Source organism: Ascaphus truei, unplaced genomic scaffold (assembly GCF_040206685.1).
Source record: "Ascaphus truei isolate aAscTru1 unplaced genomic scaffold, aAscTru1.hap1 HAP1_SCAFFOLD_1571, whole genome shotgun sequence".
Taxonomy (NCBI): Eukaryota; Metazoa; Chordata; class Amphibia; order Anura; family Ascaphidae; genus Ascaphus; species Ascaphus truei.
In genome coordinates this window covers 1-18,557 of record NW_027454462.1, presented here as the reverse complement: position 1 = coordinate 18,557, position 18,557 = coordinate 1, and the positions used below count along the sequence as shown (strand labels likewise).

Below are 18,557 nucleotides of genomic sequence, written 5' to 3'. Positions count from 1 at the left end.
GCCTGCCACCGAACCCTGCCTGTGACCCTGACGATCCTGTTTGCCACCTGCCACCGAACCCTGCCTGTGACGCCGACGATCCTGCTTGCCACCTGCCACGAACCCTGCCTGTGACCCCGACGATCCTTGCCTTCCCTGCTGTTCCGGCCATCGAGGTCCTACATTGCCCCTGGATTCCCGTGGCAGTACTGCAGCACGTCTCAATAGGCTAAGAACGTTTCATACTTGTGGTCCTGTATGACGATTTTTCCTACATGAGCCTGTTAAACCCAATATAAAGCCCCCCAGATTGACTCAGTGTTGTGTCTGCGAGGGTCTTCCAGCTGAGCACTATTTGCCTGGACTCTTTATTCTGGTACAATGAAGACTGAGGGTTATTTCCCCCGCACTTTGTAATGTTTATACTGTGGATTCCTTGAAGGAAGTTCCTATAGGGGGGTACAAGAGGATTTTAACCCCTAGCGATGCTAGCCAGGAAAGGTCCAAGTGTTGGATATGCAGATTAAAGCATTTGAATCGTCATCATTTTTCCAAACAAAACAGCTTATTGAACTCAGAGCTCCAAAATCCACAAAGTCTGTGATAGATGTATACCCCCCGTGATATACCCCCCGTGATATATCCCCCGTGATATACCCCCCGTGATATACCCCCCGTGATATACCCCCCGTGATATACCCCCCGTGATATACCCCCCGTGATATACCCCCCGTGATATACCCCCCGTGATATACCCCCCGTGATAAACCCCCCGTGATATACCCCCCGTGATATACCCCCCGTGGTGGTCCCTTAAACGCCACTGTCTATAGACTCCCAATAGCCTATAATAGGTACGTCTTATATGGGTGTCCAATGGCTGCGGGAACTAAATGGTAATAAAAGTCACGTAAATTGAGCGATATATAACGATGGGGTTACTCACTGATGACCATGTGGAGATCCGGCTGCTGTCGGCGTGATCCTACCAGGGGTTTCAGCATACAAAGGTCGTGAGAGGCGGTGCGCTTTATTAAAGCGCGGGTGACCACGCGAAACGCGTAAGCGTGTTCTCCTACCGTTTTTAAATTGTGCCTTCAATACATTTTTGTACCTGGATTGTTGCCGTACTGGTCATAAGTTTTTTCCGAGGCAGCTGCACCTCCACTCACGACCTTTGTACGCCGCTCACGACCTTTGTACGCCGCTCACGACCTTTGTATGCCGCTCACGACCTTTGTATGCCATAGGGGGTGTAGAGACGTTACCGGTCCTCAGGGCACAAAGTGGAAACTTTGTCTGTCCTGCGCTTATATACACTATACCATTCTTTATATATACCTGGGAGTTTTATATACCAGCAGGGGAGCGCGCTTCTATAATTACGTCCACTGTGGCTTTATATAAACACACACCCACACCTAATGCGCACACACACCCACACACCCACACACCCACACCTAACGCGCACACACACCCACACACCCACACCTAATGCGCACACACACCCACACACCCACACCTAATGCGCACACACACCCACACACCCACACACCCACACACCCACACACCCACACACCCACACACCCACACACACCCACACACCCACACACCCACACCTAATGCGCACACACACCCACACACCCACACCTAACGCGCACACACACCCACACACCCACACACCCACACCTAATGCGCACACACACCCACACACCCACACCTAATGCGCACACACACACCCACACCCACACCTAACGCGCACACACACCCACACACCCACACCTAATGCGGACACACACCCACACCCACACCTAACGCGCACACACACCCACACCTAATGCGCACACACACCCACACCTAACGCGCACACACACACCCACACCCACACACACCCACCCACACACCCACACAGTCTTACCCTCTGCCGTGATCTTCACTTGATCCAGTAACTTCTCATATTCAGCTAACTCCTGGAATATACAGAGATATATACACTGCTATGGATACGTAAATATATATATACACACACACACACACACACGCACGCACGCACGCACGCACGCACACACACACACACACACTATAAGACCATTGGGGAGCTGTGAACACCACACCTGCCCCTGATTATTGAGCCCATGTATTGGGAGGGGTGTAAGAAGAACGGTGGCTGCTTGGTTGGTTGTGCAAGGTGTGTCTACTGTAAGAGGTAGAAGGACATTGGGTTAAGGCGTCGTTAGGTTCGGGGAGGGGGCACGGGCACGGGGAGGGGGCACGGGCACGGGGAGGGGGCACGGGCACGGGGAGGGGGCACGGGGAGGGGGCACGGGGAGGGGGCACGGGGAGGGGGCACGGGGAGGGGGCACGGGGATTGGGCACGGGGAGGGGGCACGGGGAGGGGGCACGGGCACTTTGGTGGCAAACCATTGGGTCAAGCCAACAAAACTGCGGTCACAACAGGTCAGCATTGTGCCGTCACGTTACCCCTTTCCCGGGATTCTGTAGCCCACTGGTACCTCAGCCCATAAACGAGGTCCCCTTTCAACGCCTTGCTATGGATTTGGAGAGACCTACTGGGAAGTCTACCGAGGAGACGAGCGCACGCGCAAGTCCCAATGAACGTCGCCACTCGTAACCCTGCGGGGAAAATAACTGTAAAGGGCTACAGCCACGGAAACGGCGTTTGTCTTTCGCCGGAAGGGAATTCCCAAAGAGAGACCCAGACTGATGAAGTGTATGATATATATTATTTGATATATATACATATATATATAGCCAGGTCTCCCTCTTACCTCCAGGCTGTGTGAGGGGGGCGGCTGTGTGGTTGCTGTAGGGAGATTGTGAGCGGGCCTCAGCGGCTGCAGACAACCAATAGGGCTGCTGCATTTCTAACAGTTAGGACAGTTAGGGCAGTTGGTCAGTCAGGGGCAGGACAGCAAGGGGATAGGTAAGGTCCAGGGAGAAGTCCTCCGCTGGACTAGGCCAGAGTATCCCCCTTTCAGGTCCCAGCTAGACCTCATCACTAATAGCTTGTGTGCTGTATGGAAGGCCCCCCGTATACAGGGACGCTCCCCTTAGCGTTAGGCTGAGCGCCCTGACCGCGCTGAGCGCCCTGACCGCGCTGAGCGCCCTGACCGCGCTGTGTTTGAAGAGGTTGCTTCTGGCTATTTATATTTCTAAGTCCCTGCTCACGCGGAGCGCGCATGCGCGCGTGTGTGCACGTATGCTCTCCCCAAGCTTGCTGCTTGGAGAGACAGCTCCGTTTGAGTTCTGAGCGCGGAGCAGGGTCACATGACCCTGCTCTGACCAATGGGAAGAGAGAGGGCGCGTTTTGTGCTGTCACTTTCAAAGCAAACACAACATGGAATTTAGCGGGGGGGAGCGGGGGCGGAGAGAAGTGGGGGGGGCCCGCCTCGCGCCGGGCGGTCGGCGTTAATGTAGATCCGCCTGCGCGGTGATTCTCCCGGCGTCGCTCCGGTAATGGTCCTTCATATCGGGCGTGAGACGGCGCTTGCGGGTCTGGCGGTCCAGGCTAGTTTAAGGGGTTAAATAGCCCCGCTGGTGGGGGCTGGTTGGGGGGGGTTAGTGGCACGGTAATGCCTGGTGGTGGCGCGGTGGGTGAGTGGGCACATTGTGCTTGTAGTACCCGTGGCCCATCTCGTGGCTGATGCGGGGTCAGTGGCACGGTAATGCCTGGTGGTGGCGCGGTGGGTACATTGTGCTTGTAGTACCCGTGGCCCGTCTCGTGGCTGATGCGGGGTCAGTGGCATCGTAATGCCTGGTGGTGGCGCGGTGGGTACATTGTGCTTGTAGTACCCGTGGCCCGTCTCGTGGCTGATGCGGGGTCAGTGGCATCGTAATGCCTGGTGGTGGCGCGGTGTGTGAGTGGGCACATTGTGCTTGGAGTACCCGTGGCCCATCTCGTGGCTGACGCGGGGTTAGTGGCACGGTAATGCCTGGTGGTGGCGCGGTGTGTGAGTGGCACATTGTGCTTGGAGTACCCATGGCCCATCTCGTGGCTGACGTGGGGTCAGTGGCACGGTAATGCCTGATGGTGGCGCGGTGGGTACATTGTGCTTGTAGTACCCGTGGCCCATCTCGTGGCTGACATGGGGTCAGTGGCACAGTAATGCCTGGTGGTGGCGTGGTGGGTGAGTAGGTACATTGTGCTTGGAGTACCCGTGGCCCATCTCGTGGCTGATGCGGGGTCAGTGGCACGGTAATGCCTGGTGGTGGCGCGGTGGGTGAGTGGGCACATTGTGCTTGGAGTACCCGTGGCCCGTCTCGTGGCTGACGCGGGGTCAGTGGCACGGTAATGCCTGATGGTGGCGCGGTGGGTACATTGTGCTTGTAGTACCCGTGGCCCATCTCGTGGCTGACGTGGGGTCAGTGGCACAGTAATGCCTGGTGGTGGCGCGGTGGGTGAGTGGGCACATTGTGCTTGGAGTACCCGTGGCCCGTCTCGTGGCTGATGCGGGGTCAGTGGCATGGTAATGCCTGGTGGTGGCGCGGTGGGTGAGTGGGCACATTGTGCTTGGAGTACCCGTGGCCCATCTCGTGGCTGACGCGGGGTCAGTGGCACGGTAATGCCTGATGGTGGCGCGGTGGGTACATTGTGTTTGTAGTACCCGTGGCCCATCTCGTGGCTGATGCGGGGTCAGTGGCATGGTAATGCCTGGTGGTGGCGCGGTGGGTGAGTGGGCACATTGTGCTTGGAGTACCCGTGGCCCATCTCGTGGCTGACGCGGGGTCAGTGGCACGGTAATGCCTGATGGTGGCGCGGTGGGTACATTGTGCTTGTAGTACCCGTGGCCCATCTCGTGGCTGACGTGGGGTCAGTGGCACAGTAATGCCTGGTGGTGGCGCGGTGGGTGAGTGGGCACATTGTGCTTGGAGTACCCGTGGCCCGTCTCGTAGCTGACGCGGGGTTAGTGGCCCGGTAATGCCTGGTGGTGGCGCGGTGAATACATTGTGCTTGTAGTACCCGTGGCCCATCTCGTGGCTGATGCGGGGTCAGTGGCATGGTAATGCCTGGTGGTGGCGCGGTGGGTGAGTGGGCACATTGTGCTTGGAGTACCCGTGGCCCATCTCGTGGCTGACGCGGGGTTAGTGGCACGGTAATGCCTGGTGGTGGCGCGGTGGGTGAGTGGGCACATTGTGCTTGGAGTACCCATGGCACATCTCGTGGCTGACGTGGGGTCAGTGGCACGGTAATGCCTGATGGTGGCGCGGTGGGTACATTGTGCTTGTAGTACCCGTGGCCCATCTCGTGGCTGGCGTGGGGTCAGTGGCACAGTAATGCCTGGTGGTGGCGTGGTGGGTGAGTAGGTACATTGTGCTTGGAGTACCCGTGGCCCATCTCGTGGCTGACGTGGGGTCAGTGGCACGGTAATGCCTGATGGTGGCGCGGTGGGTACATTGTGCTTGTAGTACCCGTGGCCCATCTCGTGGCTGACGTGGGGTCAGTGGCACAGTAATGCCTGGTGGTGGCGTGGTGGGTGAGTAGGTACATTGTGCTTGGAGTACCTGTGGCCCATCTCGTGGCTGACGTGGGGTCAGTGGCACGGTAATGCCTGATGGTGGCGCGGTGGGTACATTGTGCTTGTAGTACCCATGGCCCATCTCGTGGCTGACGTGGGGTCAGTGGCACAGTAATGCCTGGTGGTGGCGTGGTGGGTGAGTAGGTACATTGTGCTTGGAGTACCCGTGGCCCATCTCGTGGCTGATGCGGGGTCAGTGGCACGGTAATGCCTGGTGGTGGCGCGGTGGGTGAGTGGGCACATTGTGCTTGGAGTACCCGTGGCCCGTCTCGTGGCTGACGCGGGGTCAGTGGCATGGTAATGCCTGATGGTGGCGCGGTGGGTACATTGTGCTTGTAGTACCCGTGGCCCATCTCGTGGCTGATGCGGGGTCAGTGGCATGGTAATGCCTGGTGGTGGCGCGGTGGGTGAGTGGGCACATTGTGCTTGGAGTACCCGTGGCCCATCTCGTGGCTGACGCGGGGTCAGTGGCACGGTAATGCCTGATGGTGGCGTGGTGGGTACATTGTGCTTGTAGTACCCGTGGCCCATCTCGTGGCTGACGTGGGGTCAGTGGCACAGTAATGCCTGGTGGTGGCGTGGTGGGTGAGTAGGTACATTGTGCTTGGAGTACCCGTGGCCCATCTCGTGGCTGATGCGGGGTCAGTGGCACGGTAATGCCTGGTGGTGGCGCGGTGGGTGAGTGGGCACATTGTGCTTGGAGTACCCGTGGCCCGTCTCGTAGCTGACGCGGGGTTAGTGGCCCGGTAATGCCTGGTGGTGGCGCGGTGAATACATTGTGCTTGTAGTACCCGTGGCCCATCTCGTGGCTGATGCAGGGTCAGTGGCATGGTAATGCCTGGTGGTGGCGCGGTGGGTGAGTGGGCACATTGTGCTTGGAGTACCCGTGGCCCATCTCGTGGCTGACGCGGGGTTAGTGGCACGGTAATGCCTGGTGGTGGCGCGGTGGGTGAGTGGGCACATTGTGCTTGGAGTACCCGTGGCCCATCTCGTGGCTGACGTGGGGTCAGTGGCACGGTAATGCCTGATGGTGGCGCGTGGGTACATTGTGCTTGTAGTACCCGTGGCCCATCTCGTGGCTGGCGTGGGGTCAGTGGCACAGTAATGCCTGGTGGTGGCGTGGTGGGTGAGTAGGTACATTGTGCTTGGAGTACCTGTGGCCCATCTCGTGGCTGACGTGGGGTCAGTGGCACGGTAATGCCTGGTGGTGGCGCGGTGGGTGAGTGGGCACATTATGCTTGTATATACACGTGTGCGAGTGCGTGCACATATATACACACCTATATATACACACACGTGTGCGAGTGCGTGCACATATATACACACCTATATATACACACACGTGTGCGAGTGCGTGCACATATATACACACCTATATATACACGTGTGCGAGTGCATGCACATATATACACACCTATATATACACGTGTGCGAGTGCGTGCACATATATACATACCTATATATACACACGTGTGCGAGGGTGTGCACATATATACATACCTATATATACACACGTGTGCGAGTGCGTGCACATATATACATACCTATATATACACGTGTGCGAGTGCGTGCACATATATACATACCTATATATACACGTGTGCGAGTGCGTGCACATATATACATACCTATATATACACGTGTGCGAATGCGTGCACATATATACATACCTATATATACACGTGTGCGAGTGCGTGCACATATATACATACCTATATACACACGTGTGCGAGTGCGTGCATATATATGTATATATAGATTTATTGCTCCGTACCTTTATCATGCGAATGATCTCTCCGCAGTCTCCAGGCTCTGCTGCTCGGACCCTGCATCCCGCCATGCTCCGCGCACACACTACGCTCCGCGCACACACTACGCTCCGCGCACACACTACGCTCCGCGCACACACTACGCTCCGCGCACACAATACGCTCCGCGCACACACTACGCTCCGCGCACACACCACGCTCCGCGCACACACCACGCTCCGCGCACACACCACGCTCCGCGCACACACACGCACACACTACGCTCCACACACTACGCTCTGCACACACACGCACACACCCTACGCTCTGCACACACACACGCACACACCCTACACTATGCTCTGCACACACACGCACACACACTACGCTCTGAACACACACTATGCTCTGCGCACACACACACACACACACACACTACTCTCCCCACCCACACATTACGCTCCGCACACACACTATGCTCTGCGCACACACACACGCACACACACACTACGCTCTGCACACACCCAAACACTACGTTCTGCGCACACCCACACACTACGCTCTGCGCGTGCACACACACTACACTCTATACACACACACTACGCTCCGCACACACTACGCTCTGCGCGTGCACACACACACACTACGCTCTGCGCGTGCACACACACACACTACGCTCCACACACACTATGCTCGCACACACATCCACACTATGCTTCGCACACACACACTATGCTCTGCGCGCGCACACACACCACGCTCTGCACAGACGCTCCCCTCCCCCAGACTCCCTCACAGCTAAACCCTGCAGACTTTGACCCCCCCCCTCTCCACCCCCAGGCTCCGCCTCGCCCCCCTGTGTGTGCAAAGCAGTCAGTAATGCAACGGCTCCTGGGATGTTAACTCTTTCAGGGTCCTGCAGAGCATCATGTGTGCGTGTGTGCAGAGCATTGTGTGTGTGTGTGTGTGTGCAGAGCATTGTGTGTGTACAGAGCATTGTGTGTGCGTGTGTGCAGCGCATTGTGTGTGTACAGAGCATTGTGTGTGCGTGTGTGCAAAGCATTGTGTGTGCAGAGCATTGTGTGTGTACAGAGCATTGTGTGTGCGTGTGCAAAGCATTGTGTGTGCAGAGCATTATGTGTGCGTGTGTGCAGAGCATTGTGTGTGTACAGAGCATTGTGTGTGTACAGAGCATTGTGTGTGCGTGTGTGCAAAGCATTGTGTGTGCAGAGCATTATGTGTGCAGAGCATTGTGTGAGCGCAGAGAAGTGTAAGTGTGTGTGAGTATGCGTGCTTCAGAGCAACTTGTATGTGTGCAGAGTATTGTGTGTGTGAGTATGCAGAGTGTGTGTCAGAGCAGTGTGTGTGTGTGCAGAGTATTGTGTGTGTGTGTGCAGAGTATTGTGTGTGTGTGTGTGTGCAGAGTATTGTGTGTGAGTATGCACAGCGTGTGTCAGAGCAGTGTGTGTGTGTGCACAGAGTATATACATGCTATCCTGCTTAACAAACTCCAGAGCTCTGGAATAGGGAAACATGCTTTAAACTGGTTTCAGTCCTACCTATCAGGAAGATCCCAACATGTGTCCATCTCAGGCTCTAACTCCAACCCCCTGGATATCACCTGTGGTGTCCCGCAAGGCTCTGTTCTGGGGCCCCTACTCTTCTCAGTGTTCATCAATGATCTTCCCACAGCTTGTAAGGAAGCCTCAATACACATGTACGCAGATGACACAATCCTATATGCACACAGCCATAGCCTCTCTGACCTTCAACACATACTTCAGTCTGACTTTTTGGATTTCCCCAAAAAAACTGTTTCTAAACACTGACAAGACTGTAACAATGGCATTTGGGACCAGGGCTACATTTCTAAATCCTCCAGTGACTGAGCTCCTGATTAGAACCAACGCTAACACCACCCTAACACCTGTCACTAGTTTTAAATACCTGGGCTTATGGTTTGACTCCCACTTAACATTCGGGATGCACATTGATACCCCGACATCCAAATCCTATGCCAAACTAGGGGTACTTTACAGGAACAAATCCTCCCTAAGTCTCCTGGTCAGAAAGTGTATCGCACAGCAGATGCTAATGCCAATTATTGACTATGGAGACATAGTATATGGCTCGGCACCTCAAACCCACCTTAGCAAACTTGACACCCTCTACAATTCAATTTGCCGTTTTGTTCTCCAATGCAACTACAACACACATCTCTGCGAAATGCTCAAAGAACTAGTTTGTCCATCACTAGAGTCTAGGCGCAAAGTTCACCTTTCCTGTCTTGCCTTCAAATACTTTCTGGGCAAGCTACCCGCCTATCTGAACAAGCTCCTCACCCCTACCACATGCAGCACCTATCACCTGAGATCAGACTCCAAGAGACTGTTCATGGTCCCAAGGTTCAACAAAGTATCCGGCCGCTCCTCCTTCTCTTACCGTGCACCCCAAAACTGGAACAACCTACCAGAGACTCTCACATCCACCACCAGTTTAAGTTCTTTCAAAACTAAAGCTGTCTCACATTTTAATCTGGTCTGTAACTGTTACATACGCCTATAATATATATTACCTGTAACTGTTACACACGCCTATAATATATATTATCTGTAACTGTTACATACGCCTATAATATATATTATCTGTAACTGTTACATACGCCTATAATATATATTATGTGTAACTGTTACATACGCCTATAATATATATTATCTGTAACTGTTACATACGCCTATAATATATATTACCTGTAACTGTTACATACGCCTATAATATATATTATCTGTAACTGTTACATACGCCTATAATATATATTACCTGTAACTGTTACATACGCCTATAATATATACTATCTGTAACTGTTACACACGCCTATAATATATATTATCTGTAACTGTTACACACGCCTATAATATATATTACCTGTAACTGTAACATACGCCTATAATATATATTATCTGTAACTGTTACATACGCCTATAATATATATTATCTGTAACTGTTACATACGCCTATAATATATATTATCTGTAACTGTTACATACGCCTATAATATATATTATCACTAACTGTTACATACGCCTATAATATATATTATCTGTAACTGTGACATACGCCTATAATATATATTATCTGTAACTGTTACATACGCCTATAATATATATTATCTGTAACTGTTACATACGCCTATAATATATATTATCACTAACTGTTACATACGCCTATAATATATATTATCTGTAACTGTTACATACGCCTATAATATATATTATCTGTAACTGTTACATACGCCTATAATATATATTACCTGTAACTGTTACATACGCCTATAATATATATTATCTGTAACTGTTACATACGCCTATAATATATATTATCTGTAACTGTTACATACGCCTATAATATATATTATCACTAACTGTTACATACGCCTATAATATATATTATCTGTAACTGTTACATACGCCTATAATATATATTACCTGTAACTGTTACATACGCCTATAATATATATTATCTGTAACTGTTACACACGCCTATAATATATATTATCTGTAACTGTTACATAAGCCTATAATATTATAATTAAAATGTGAGACAGCTTTAGTTATGAAAGAACTTAGACTGGTGGTGGATGTGAGAGACTCCGGTAGGTTGTTCCAGTTTTGCGGTGCACGGTAAGAGAAGGAGGAACGGCCGGATACTTTGTTGAAACTTGGGACCATGAACAGTCTTTTGGAGTCAGATCTCAGATAGGTGCTGCATGTGGTAGGGGTGAGGAGCTTGTTCAGGTAGGCGGGTAGCTTGTCCAGAAAGTATTTGAAGTCTGCAGCAACAACGGGGCTCCCACGGACCTCAATCTTGGTGTGCCGACATCCAATTTGGAACCAAGTCCTCCTGTATGTCCATATTGTCGCACCCAAACCGGCCCGGTATTAGGCGTCCGTGTTGAAAGGGAATCTCAGTGCAGTCAGGAATCGGCTGTGGCGTCTCATGCCAAGGCTGCGTAGTCAACGCAAATAGCCCTTTCGTCAGCAAACCGCTGACTTCATCAGAAAACGCCGGAGGTAAAAGCGCGAGGGAGGACAATCTCAGGGGCCCATCAGCTGGATATGTAAACCGTGAACAGATCCGGGAACACAGACTCCTGGGTATGCCGAGGTGGTGTGTCCGTTTCCGGCCTGGGGATCGGGAGGTGTAACTGCTACAATTGACCAATTCCTCCACACCACAGCCAGGGTCCCACAGGTCCTGCCTGCCCGAGCGTGATGACGCCACAGGCGAGAGTCCAGAGAATCCAGGAACGAGCCCTACGTCGCTTAGAATTATGACTTCATCAGGGGTTCAACTTCCACTGATGAAGTCGTAATTCTAAGCGACGAAACGCGTTGGGCTTGTTCCTGGATCCTTTTGAATTTTATACTGCATTTACTATTCACTATATTTTTTCTTTTATTGTATAGCTGTGCTGTAATTCCCCCTTTCTGATACACACACACACACACTATTCCCCCAGCGTGAACTCCTCCCTCGGACCTGACCCCCCCCCCCCCCCAAAGAAACACACTGACAACTTGAGTATGGTTCGATGGCCGCAGAATTTATCGATAACCACAAAACACGAAAAACTGATTGCACCCCGCATGTCCTGTCCCCCCAATACCCTCCCAAAGCCCGCCAATCCTGTCATCCTATCCCCCCCAATACTGCCCCGAGCCCGCCATCTGTGTCTTATCCGAGGACAGCATACCACTTGACCACGCCGGTCACATTTTGGGAACACCTCCACCACAAAATCCCAACTAAATGGGACTTTCAGCCCCCCAGAGTTCAATATATCCCGTCCTGGAGGCTGCACCCCACTCCCTAGCTTACCCTGACCCTCTTCCACCCCCAACACCCTCTGTGGTCATGGCACCACCCCACGTCCTGCCCCCTTTCTCCCGATTATGTACAGGGGGAAGATGGCCGGCCGCCATCTTCGTTGAGGCCACATGTCCCTTCCTCACACAGGAAGCGGTGGAAAGGAACACAAAGATCAATATGTAGAACAAGAGAAGCCCCCCTCCTGGCTCCTGCCCGTTTTTGCAGGGGGCCGTTGGTGGGGCAGTAGAGGCTCCTGCCCAATGTGGGCAGTTGCGGTGGGTAGAGGGTGGGGGAGGTTATTGGGGTCAGTTTTCCTGCCCCATCCTCCTGACGGCCTCCTCATCGAAGCTGAGCACTTGGTATCCAGGCTCCTGGGTGAGATTCTGGGCCCCCATGGACATGTACAACTGAAGGGCCGGACTGTTCCACTTCAGGACTGTAAGGTGCATGTGGGTGCAGCCCAACTTCAGGCCCTCCTGAATAAGAGAAGGAGGGGGGGCAAAAGACGGTATTTAGGACCCACACACAGCTTTGGGGTTTTAAATGGCCCAGTGTTTATTTACCCTCTCCTACACTCAATTGTATATCCTTTTGTATTTGTGAGCACCCCTGCTCCATACACTCAATGGTATGTCTCAGTGTCCTCGTGAGGCAACCCCTCATACACTCAAGGATATGGCCCAGCGTCTTTGTGAAGCTCCCGTCCCCCATACACTTAATGGTATGGCCCAGCGTCTTTGTGAAGCTCCCGTCCCCCATACACTTAATGGTATGGCCCAGCGTCTTTGTGAAGCTCCCGTCCCCCATACACTTAATGGTATGGCCCAGCGTCTTTGTGAAGCTCCCGTCCCCCATACACTTAATGGTATGGCCCAGCGTCTTTGTGAAGCTCCCGTCCCCCATACACTTAATGGTATGGCCCAGCGTCTTTGTGAAGCTCCCGTCCCCCATACACTTAATGGTATGGCCCAGCGTCTTTGTGAAGCTCCCGTCCCCCATACACTTAATGGTATGGCCCAGCGTCTTTGTGAAGCTCCCGTCCCCCATACACTTAATGGTATGGCCCAGCGTCTTTGTGAAGCTCCCGTCCCCCATACACTTAATGGTATGGCCCAGCGTCTTTGTGAAGCTCCCGTCCCCCATACACTTAATGGTATGGCCCAGTGTCTTTGTGAGGCCCCCCCAACCCCATACACTCAATGGTATGGCCCAGTATCTTCCTCAACTCCCCTCCTATATTCCCAGTTATATGGCTTAGGCTCTTCCTGCCCCCCCCCCCCCCCGAAGGCTTATTGAAAAGCCCCAGTGTCTACCTGCCCCAAAACACGCAATGGTATGGTCTAGTGCCTTCCTAACCCCACCTCCCCATCCGCATACACTTATTAGTATGGCCCAGGCTTTTTGCCGATTCCTCCATAAACTCAATAGTATAATCCAGTATTCCTGACCCCGCCCCCCCCCCCCCCCCATACACTTAATATCAGGACCCAGTTACCTACCCCCCTCCTTATAAACTCAGTGTTGGGTGGAACTTGGTCTCCCCCCTCACAACCTCTTCCTTGGTATGACCCATGCTCTTCCAACCTGCTGCAGCCCCAGGCCCTGCCCCTCCCCAGCTTTTAACTTGGTATCTTCCATACCTAGACTTTAGCTTTCCCCCTGTGGCGGTAGGGAGGGTTTGGCCCGGGGTTAACGGGGTTACCCCCCAAGGGCCCCCCTCTAACGTCGCCAGGGAGACAAGGGGTTAACTGGGCTGAGGCCCAGAAATGTGATTTTACCCTTGTTATAACCTGTAAATGTATTCTTCCCTGTTCCATTGTAATGTCTGGGTTAATCAGTACCTGCATAACACACACACTGGGTCATCAGGGGTTAATTGTGTAAGCCCAGTGGGCTAGTTAATGCGTTATCTGTGTATTCCCTTTGCCTCATGGGCCTGCAACTGCCTGTGTCAGAGTGTAAGTGATGTCTGGAACATGAGGGGAAAGGGGGGGAATATTTTGACCTGTCTTGCCTGCCAGCAAGGTATTCTGAGCTGGGGTCTTAGAGAAGAGAGGGTTTTAGCACCCCACATGATAGATGCATATGGGGGACATATATTTTTGATAAAGTGACTTTTTGCAGTTTGTAGAAATGTCCAGAAACCAAATGGTTTGCCTCATCTGAGTCTAGTCACTTGCCTATGCACGCTTCCTCTCTCCCAGTGCATATCAACAGGGAGGTGTGAACTGAAGGCCAGATTGGAGCCTGGCTTCCCAGGGGAATTGTTTATGCGGGAAGCAGGCAAAAGGAAGGGAAGGGTTTGTTATTCACACCTTCCAGCAAAAGGTATTCCCCAACAGGATATCAAAAGTGAGTAACTTTATTAAATATAAGGATACTATGAGATGTCCTTGGCTGAACCGGCTAAGAATTACATAAGTGTATTGGCGAGAGTAAGCCAATCTTGGGAAGTCTAAACATTGAATATGTAACTGCTGCTAAATGCCAGATATTAATATCTCTATTAATGTTCATATTACAATGTAATTTTTGGTCTTCCTACGAGCGTCAGGTGTCCCAGAATGCAGTAATATATCTCACCTGACTGTATGTATTACGGAGCGGAAGTTATGCAATGATTTGCAGTAAATATGAACTTTTGGTTAAGTCTGAGACCCCCCAGAGTTCTACTGCAGATGTGCCAGCTAGCAGGGGGGCCTGTCCTAAAATGTGTTCCCCCACCAAAGATTGGCTGGAGATAATTGCAAACCAATCCCAGGGTCTTAATGTTACAGATAGAGGGACAAAGGGTTTATAACCTGCTGTTTCCCATCTATCCTTTGTCTTCATTTTTGGTTGCCATGCAATGTCTTGGGCTGATTGCTGGATGAAACTGCCAGTTCAGATGGGACTGTTTTCATTATTTTCATCTTTTACGTAAGTGTCTATATTTTGCCTGTTATTGTATAATCTGTTGTGTTCACCTTTATCAAGGAATAAATTCTATTTATCATATCTAAGTCTCGTCCCAGTTCAAACCCAGGTATATATATATATTTATATATATAGTTTTTTGGTGTAAATTACAGCCTGTCGCAAGCTCTCGTGACACCCCCACCCTGACTAAATGGTATTGTCCGAACTACACAGGAGGAGCTCACCCCCCCCCCACCCTCACATTTCTTGGTATAGTCCGGGCCCCTTATCTCACCTGAGATACTCTCCTCATAAGCTGCTTCCCAAGGCCTCTCCCTGTGTGAGAGAGAGAGAGCAGGGACAAGGGAGCGACGCTCTGCGGGGACAAGGGAGCACCGCTCTGCGGGGACAAGGGAGCGACGCTCTGCGGGGACAAGGGAGGGAGAGGGGACAAGGGAGCGCCGCTCTGCGGGGACAAGGGAGCGCCGCTCTGCGGGGACAAGGGGGCGACGCTCTGCGGGCACAAGGGAGCGACGCTCTGCGGGGACAAGGGAGCGACGCTCTGCGGGGACAAGGGAGCGCCGCTCTGCGGGGACAAGGGAGCGACGCTCTGCGGGGACAAGGGAGGGAGAGGGGACAAGGGAGCGCCGCTCTGCGGGGACAAGGGAGCGCCGCTCTGCGGGGACAAGGGGGCGACGCTCTGCGGGCACAAGGGAGCGACGCTCTGCGGGGACAAGGGAGCGACGCTCTGCGGGGACAAGGGAGCGACGCTCTGCGGGGACAAGGGAGCGACGCTCTGCGGGGACAAGGGAGCGACGCTCTGCGGGGACAAGGGAGGGAGAGGGGACAAGGGAGGGAGAGGGGATAAGGGAGCGCCGCTCTGCGGGTCTCTGGCATGGAGAGGGGATAAGGGAGCGACGCTCTGCGGGTCTCTGGCATGGAGAGGGGATAAGGGAGCGACGCTCTGCGGGTCTCTGGCATGGAGAGGGGATAAGGGAGAGACGCTCTGCGGGTCTCTGGCAGGGAGAGGGGATAAGGGAGCGACGCTCTGCGGGTCTCTGGCAGGGAGAGGGGATGAGGGAGCGACGCTCTGCGGGTCTCTGGCAGGGAGAGGGGATGAGGGAGCGACGCTCTGCGGGTCTCTGGCAGGGAGAGGGGATAAGGGAGCGACGCCCTGCGGGTCTCTGGCAGGGAGAGGGGATAAGGGAGCGACGCTCTGCGGGTCTCTGGCAGGGAGAGGGGATAAGGGAGCGACGCTCTGCGGGTCTCTGGCAGGGAGAGGGGATGAGGGAGCGACGCTTTGCGGGTCTCTGGCAGGGAGAGGGGATAAGGGGGGCGACGTTCTGCGGGTCTCTGGCAGGGAGAGGGGATGAGGGGGCGACGTTCTGCGGGTCTCTGGCAGGGAGAGGGGATGAGGGAGCGACGCTCTGCGGGTCTCTGGCAGGGAGAGGGGATGAGGGAGCGACGCTCTGCGGGTCTCTGGCAGGGAGAGGGGATGAGGGAGCGACGCTCTGCGGGTCTCTGGCAGGGAAAGGGGATGAGGGAGCGACGCTCTGCGGGTCACTGGCAGGGAGAGGGGATGAGGGAGCGACGCTCTGCGGGTCACTGGCAGGGAGAGGGGATGAGGGAGCGACGCTCTGCGGGTCTCTGGCAGGGAGAGGGGATAAGGGAGCGACGCTCTGCGGGTCTCTGGCAGGGAGAGGGGATAAGGGAGCGACGCTCTGCGGGTCTCTGGCAGGGAGAGGGGATGAGGGAGCGACGCTCTGCGGGTCTCTGGCAGGGAGAGGGGATAAGGGAGCGACGCTCTGCGGGTCTCTGGCAGGGAGAGGGGATAAGGGAGCGACGCTCTGCGGGTCTCTGGCATGGAGAGGGGATAAGGGAGCGACGCTCTGCGGGTCTCTGGCAGGGAGAGGGGATAAGGGGGGCGACGTTCTGCGGGTCTCTGGCAGGGAGAGGGGATAAGGGAGCGACGCTCTGCGGGTCTCTGGCAGGGAGAGGGGATAAGGGAGCGACGCTCTGCGGGTCTCTGGCATGGAGAGGGGATAAGGGAGAGACGCTCTGCGGGTCTCTGGCAGGAGAGGGGATGAGGGAGCGACGCTCTGCGGGTCTCTGGCAGGGAGAGGGGATGAGGGAGCGACGCTCTGCGGGTCTCTGGCAGGGAGAGGGGATGAGGGAGCGACGCTCTGCGGGTCTCTGGCAGGGAGAGGGGATGAGGGAGCGACGCTCTGCGGGTCTGTGGCAGGGAGAGGGGATAAGGGAGCGACGCTCTGCGGGTCTGTGGCAGGGAGAGGGGATAAGGGAGCGACGCTCTGCGGGTCTCTGGCAGGGAGAGGGGATAAGGGAGCGACGCTCTGCGGGTCTCTGGCAGGGAGAGGGGATAAGGAGCGACGCCCTGCGGGTCTCTGGCAGGGAGAGGGGATAAGGGAGCGACGCCCTGCGGGTCTCTGGCAGGGAGAGGGGATAAGGGAGCGACGCCCTGCGGGTCTCTGGCAGGGAGAGGGGATAAGGGAGCGACGCTCTGCGGGTCTCTGGCAGGGAGAGGGGATAAGGGAGCGACGCCCTGCGGGTCTCTGGCAGGGAGAGGGGATAAGGGAGCGACGCCCTGCGGGTCTCTGGCAGGGAGAGGGGATAAGGGAGCGACGCCCTGCGGGTCTCTGGCAGGGAGAGGGGATAAGGGAGCGACGCTCTGCGGGTCTCTGGCAGGGAGAGGGGATAAGGGAGCGACGCTCTGCGGGTCTCTGGCAGGGAGAGGGGATAAGGGAGCGACGCTCTGCGGGTCTCTGGCAGGGAGAGGGGATGAGGGAGCGACGCTCTGCGGGTCTCTGGCAGGGAGAGGGGATGAGGGGGCGACGTTCTGCGGGTCTCTGGCAGGGAGAGGGGATGAGGGAGCGACGCTCTGCGGGTCTCTGGCAGGGAGAGGGGGATAAGGGAGTGACGCTCTGTGGGTCTCTGGCAGGGAGAGGGGATGAGGGAGCGACGCTCTGCGGGTCTCTGGCAGGGAGAGGGGATGAGGGAGCGACGCTCTGCGGGTCTCTGGCAGGGAGAGGGGATGAGGGAGCGACGCTCTGCGGGTTCTAACCTCTGAAGTGGGGGGCCACATACAGATCCTGCAGGTGCACGGTTCGGCCGGTCCAGCTGCTGTAACTGTTGGCAAACAGAGCGTAACCAGCGAAGGGGCCCCCTGCAGGGAGAGAGGCCATCTTTAATGATCCCGACCCTTTGAGGACGGTAGATACACAGAGATAATGTCACGCGGTTCCTCGGTCACTCGCCTGTGTCACTTCTCTCCTCGTCTGGCCGTTCTGCCACCAAACAGCGAAACCAGGGACTGTCCCCAAAGCCGTCCCGCAGCAAATCTAAGGAGACAGGGGACATTATACCTTCTGTCACCGTCCCCTCTCCTCCTCCTCTCTGTCACCGTCCCCTCTCCTCCTCCTCTCTGTCACTGTCCCTCTCCTCCCTCTCTCTGTCACTGTCCCCTCTCCCTCCTCCTCTCTGTCACTGTCCCCTCTCCTCCTCCTTCTCA

The 18,557-nt window shown here is 54.6% G+C and overlaps 1 protein-coding gene across 4 annotated transcripts in view; it reads right to left on the bottom strand.

The window, feature by feature from the left end:
• LOC142476330 (thialysine N-epsilon-acetyltransferase-like) overlaps positions 1-18,470 on the bottom strand; it is a 54,314-nt gene extending 35,844 nt beyond the window's left edge. Inside the window, exons 1-4 of one of the 4 annotated variants that reach the window (XR_012791583.1) lie at positions 18,304-18,469; positions 18,111-18,212; positions 15,327-15,367; positions 1,898-1,949 (exon numbers count right to left, since the gene is read on the bottom strand). Coding sequence is in view for 3 of the 4 variants with exons in the window: in XM_075581779.1 (XP_075437894.1) it covers positions 1,898-1,949; positions 15,327-15,367; positions 18,111-18,212; positions 18,304-18,406 (298 nt within the window). In the remaining variant the exon portion in view is untranslated. Of the gene's footprint in view, positions 1-1,897; positions 1,950-15,326; positions 15,368-18,110; positions 18,213-18,303 lie in introns of all 4 variants that reach the window. The other 3 variants (XM_075581779.1, XM_075581780.1, XM_075581781.1) reach the window with 3 other exon arrangements.
• Positions 18,471-18,557: the final 87 nt, after the last annotated feature.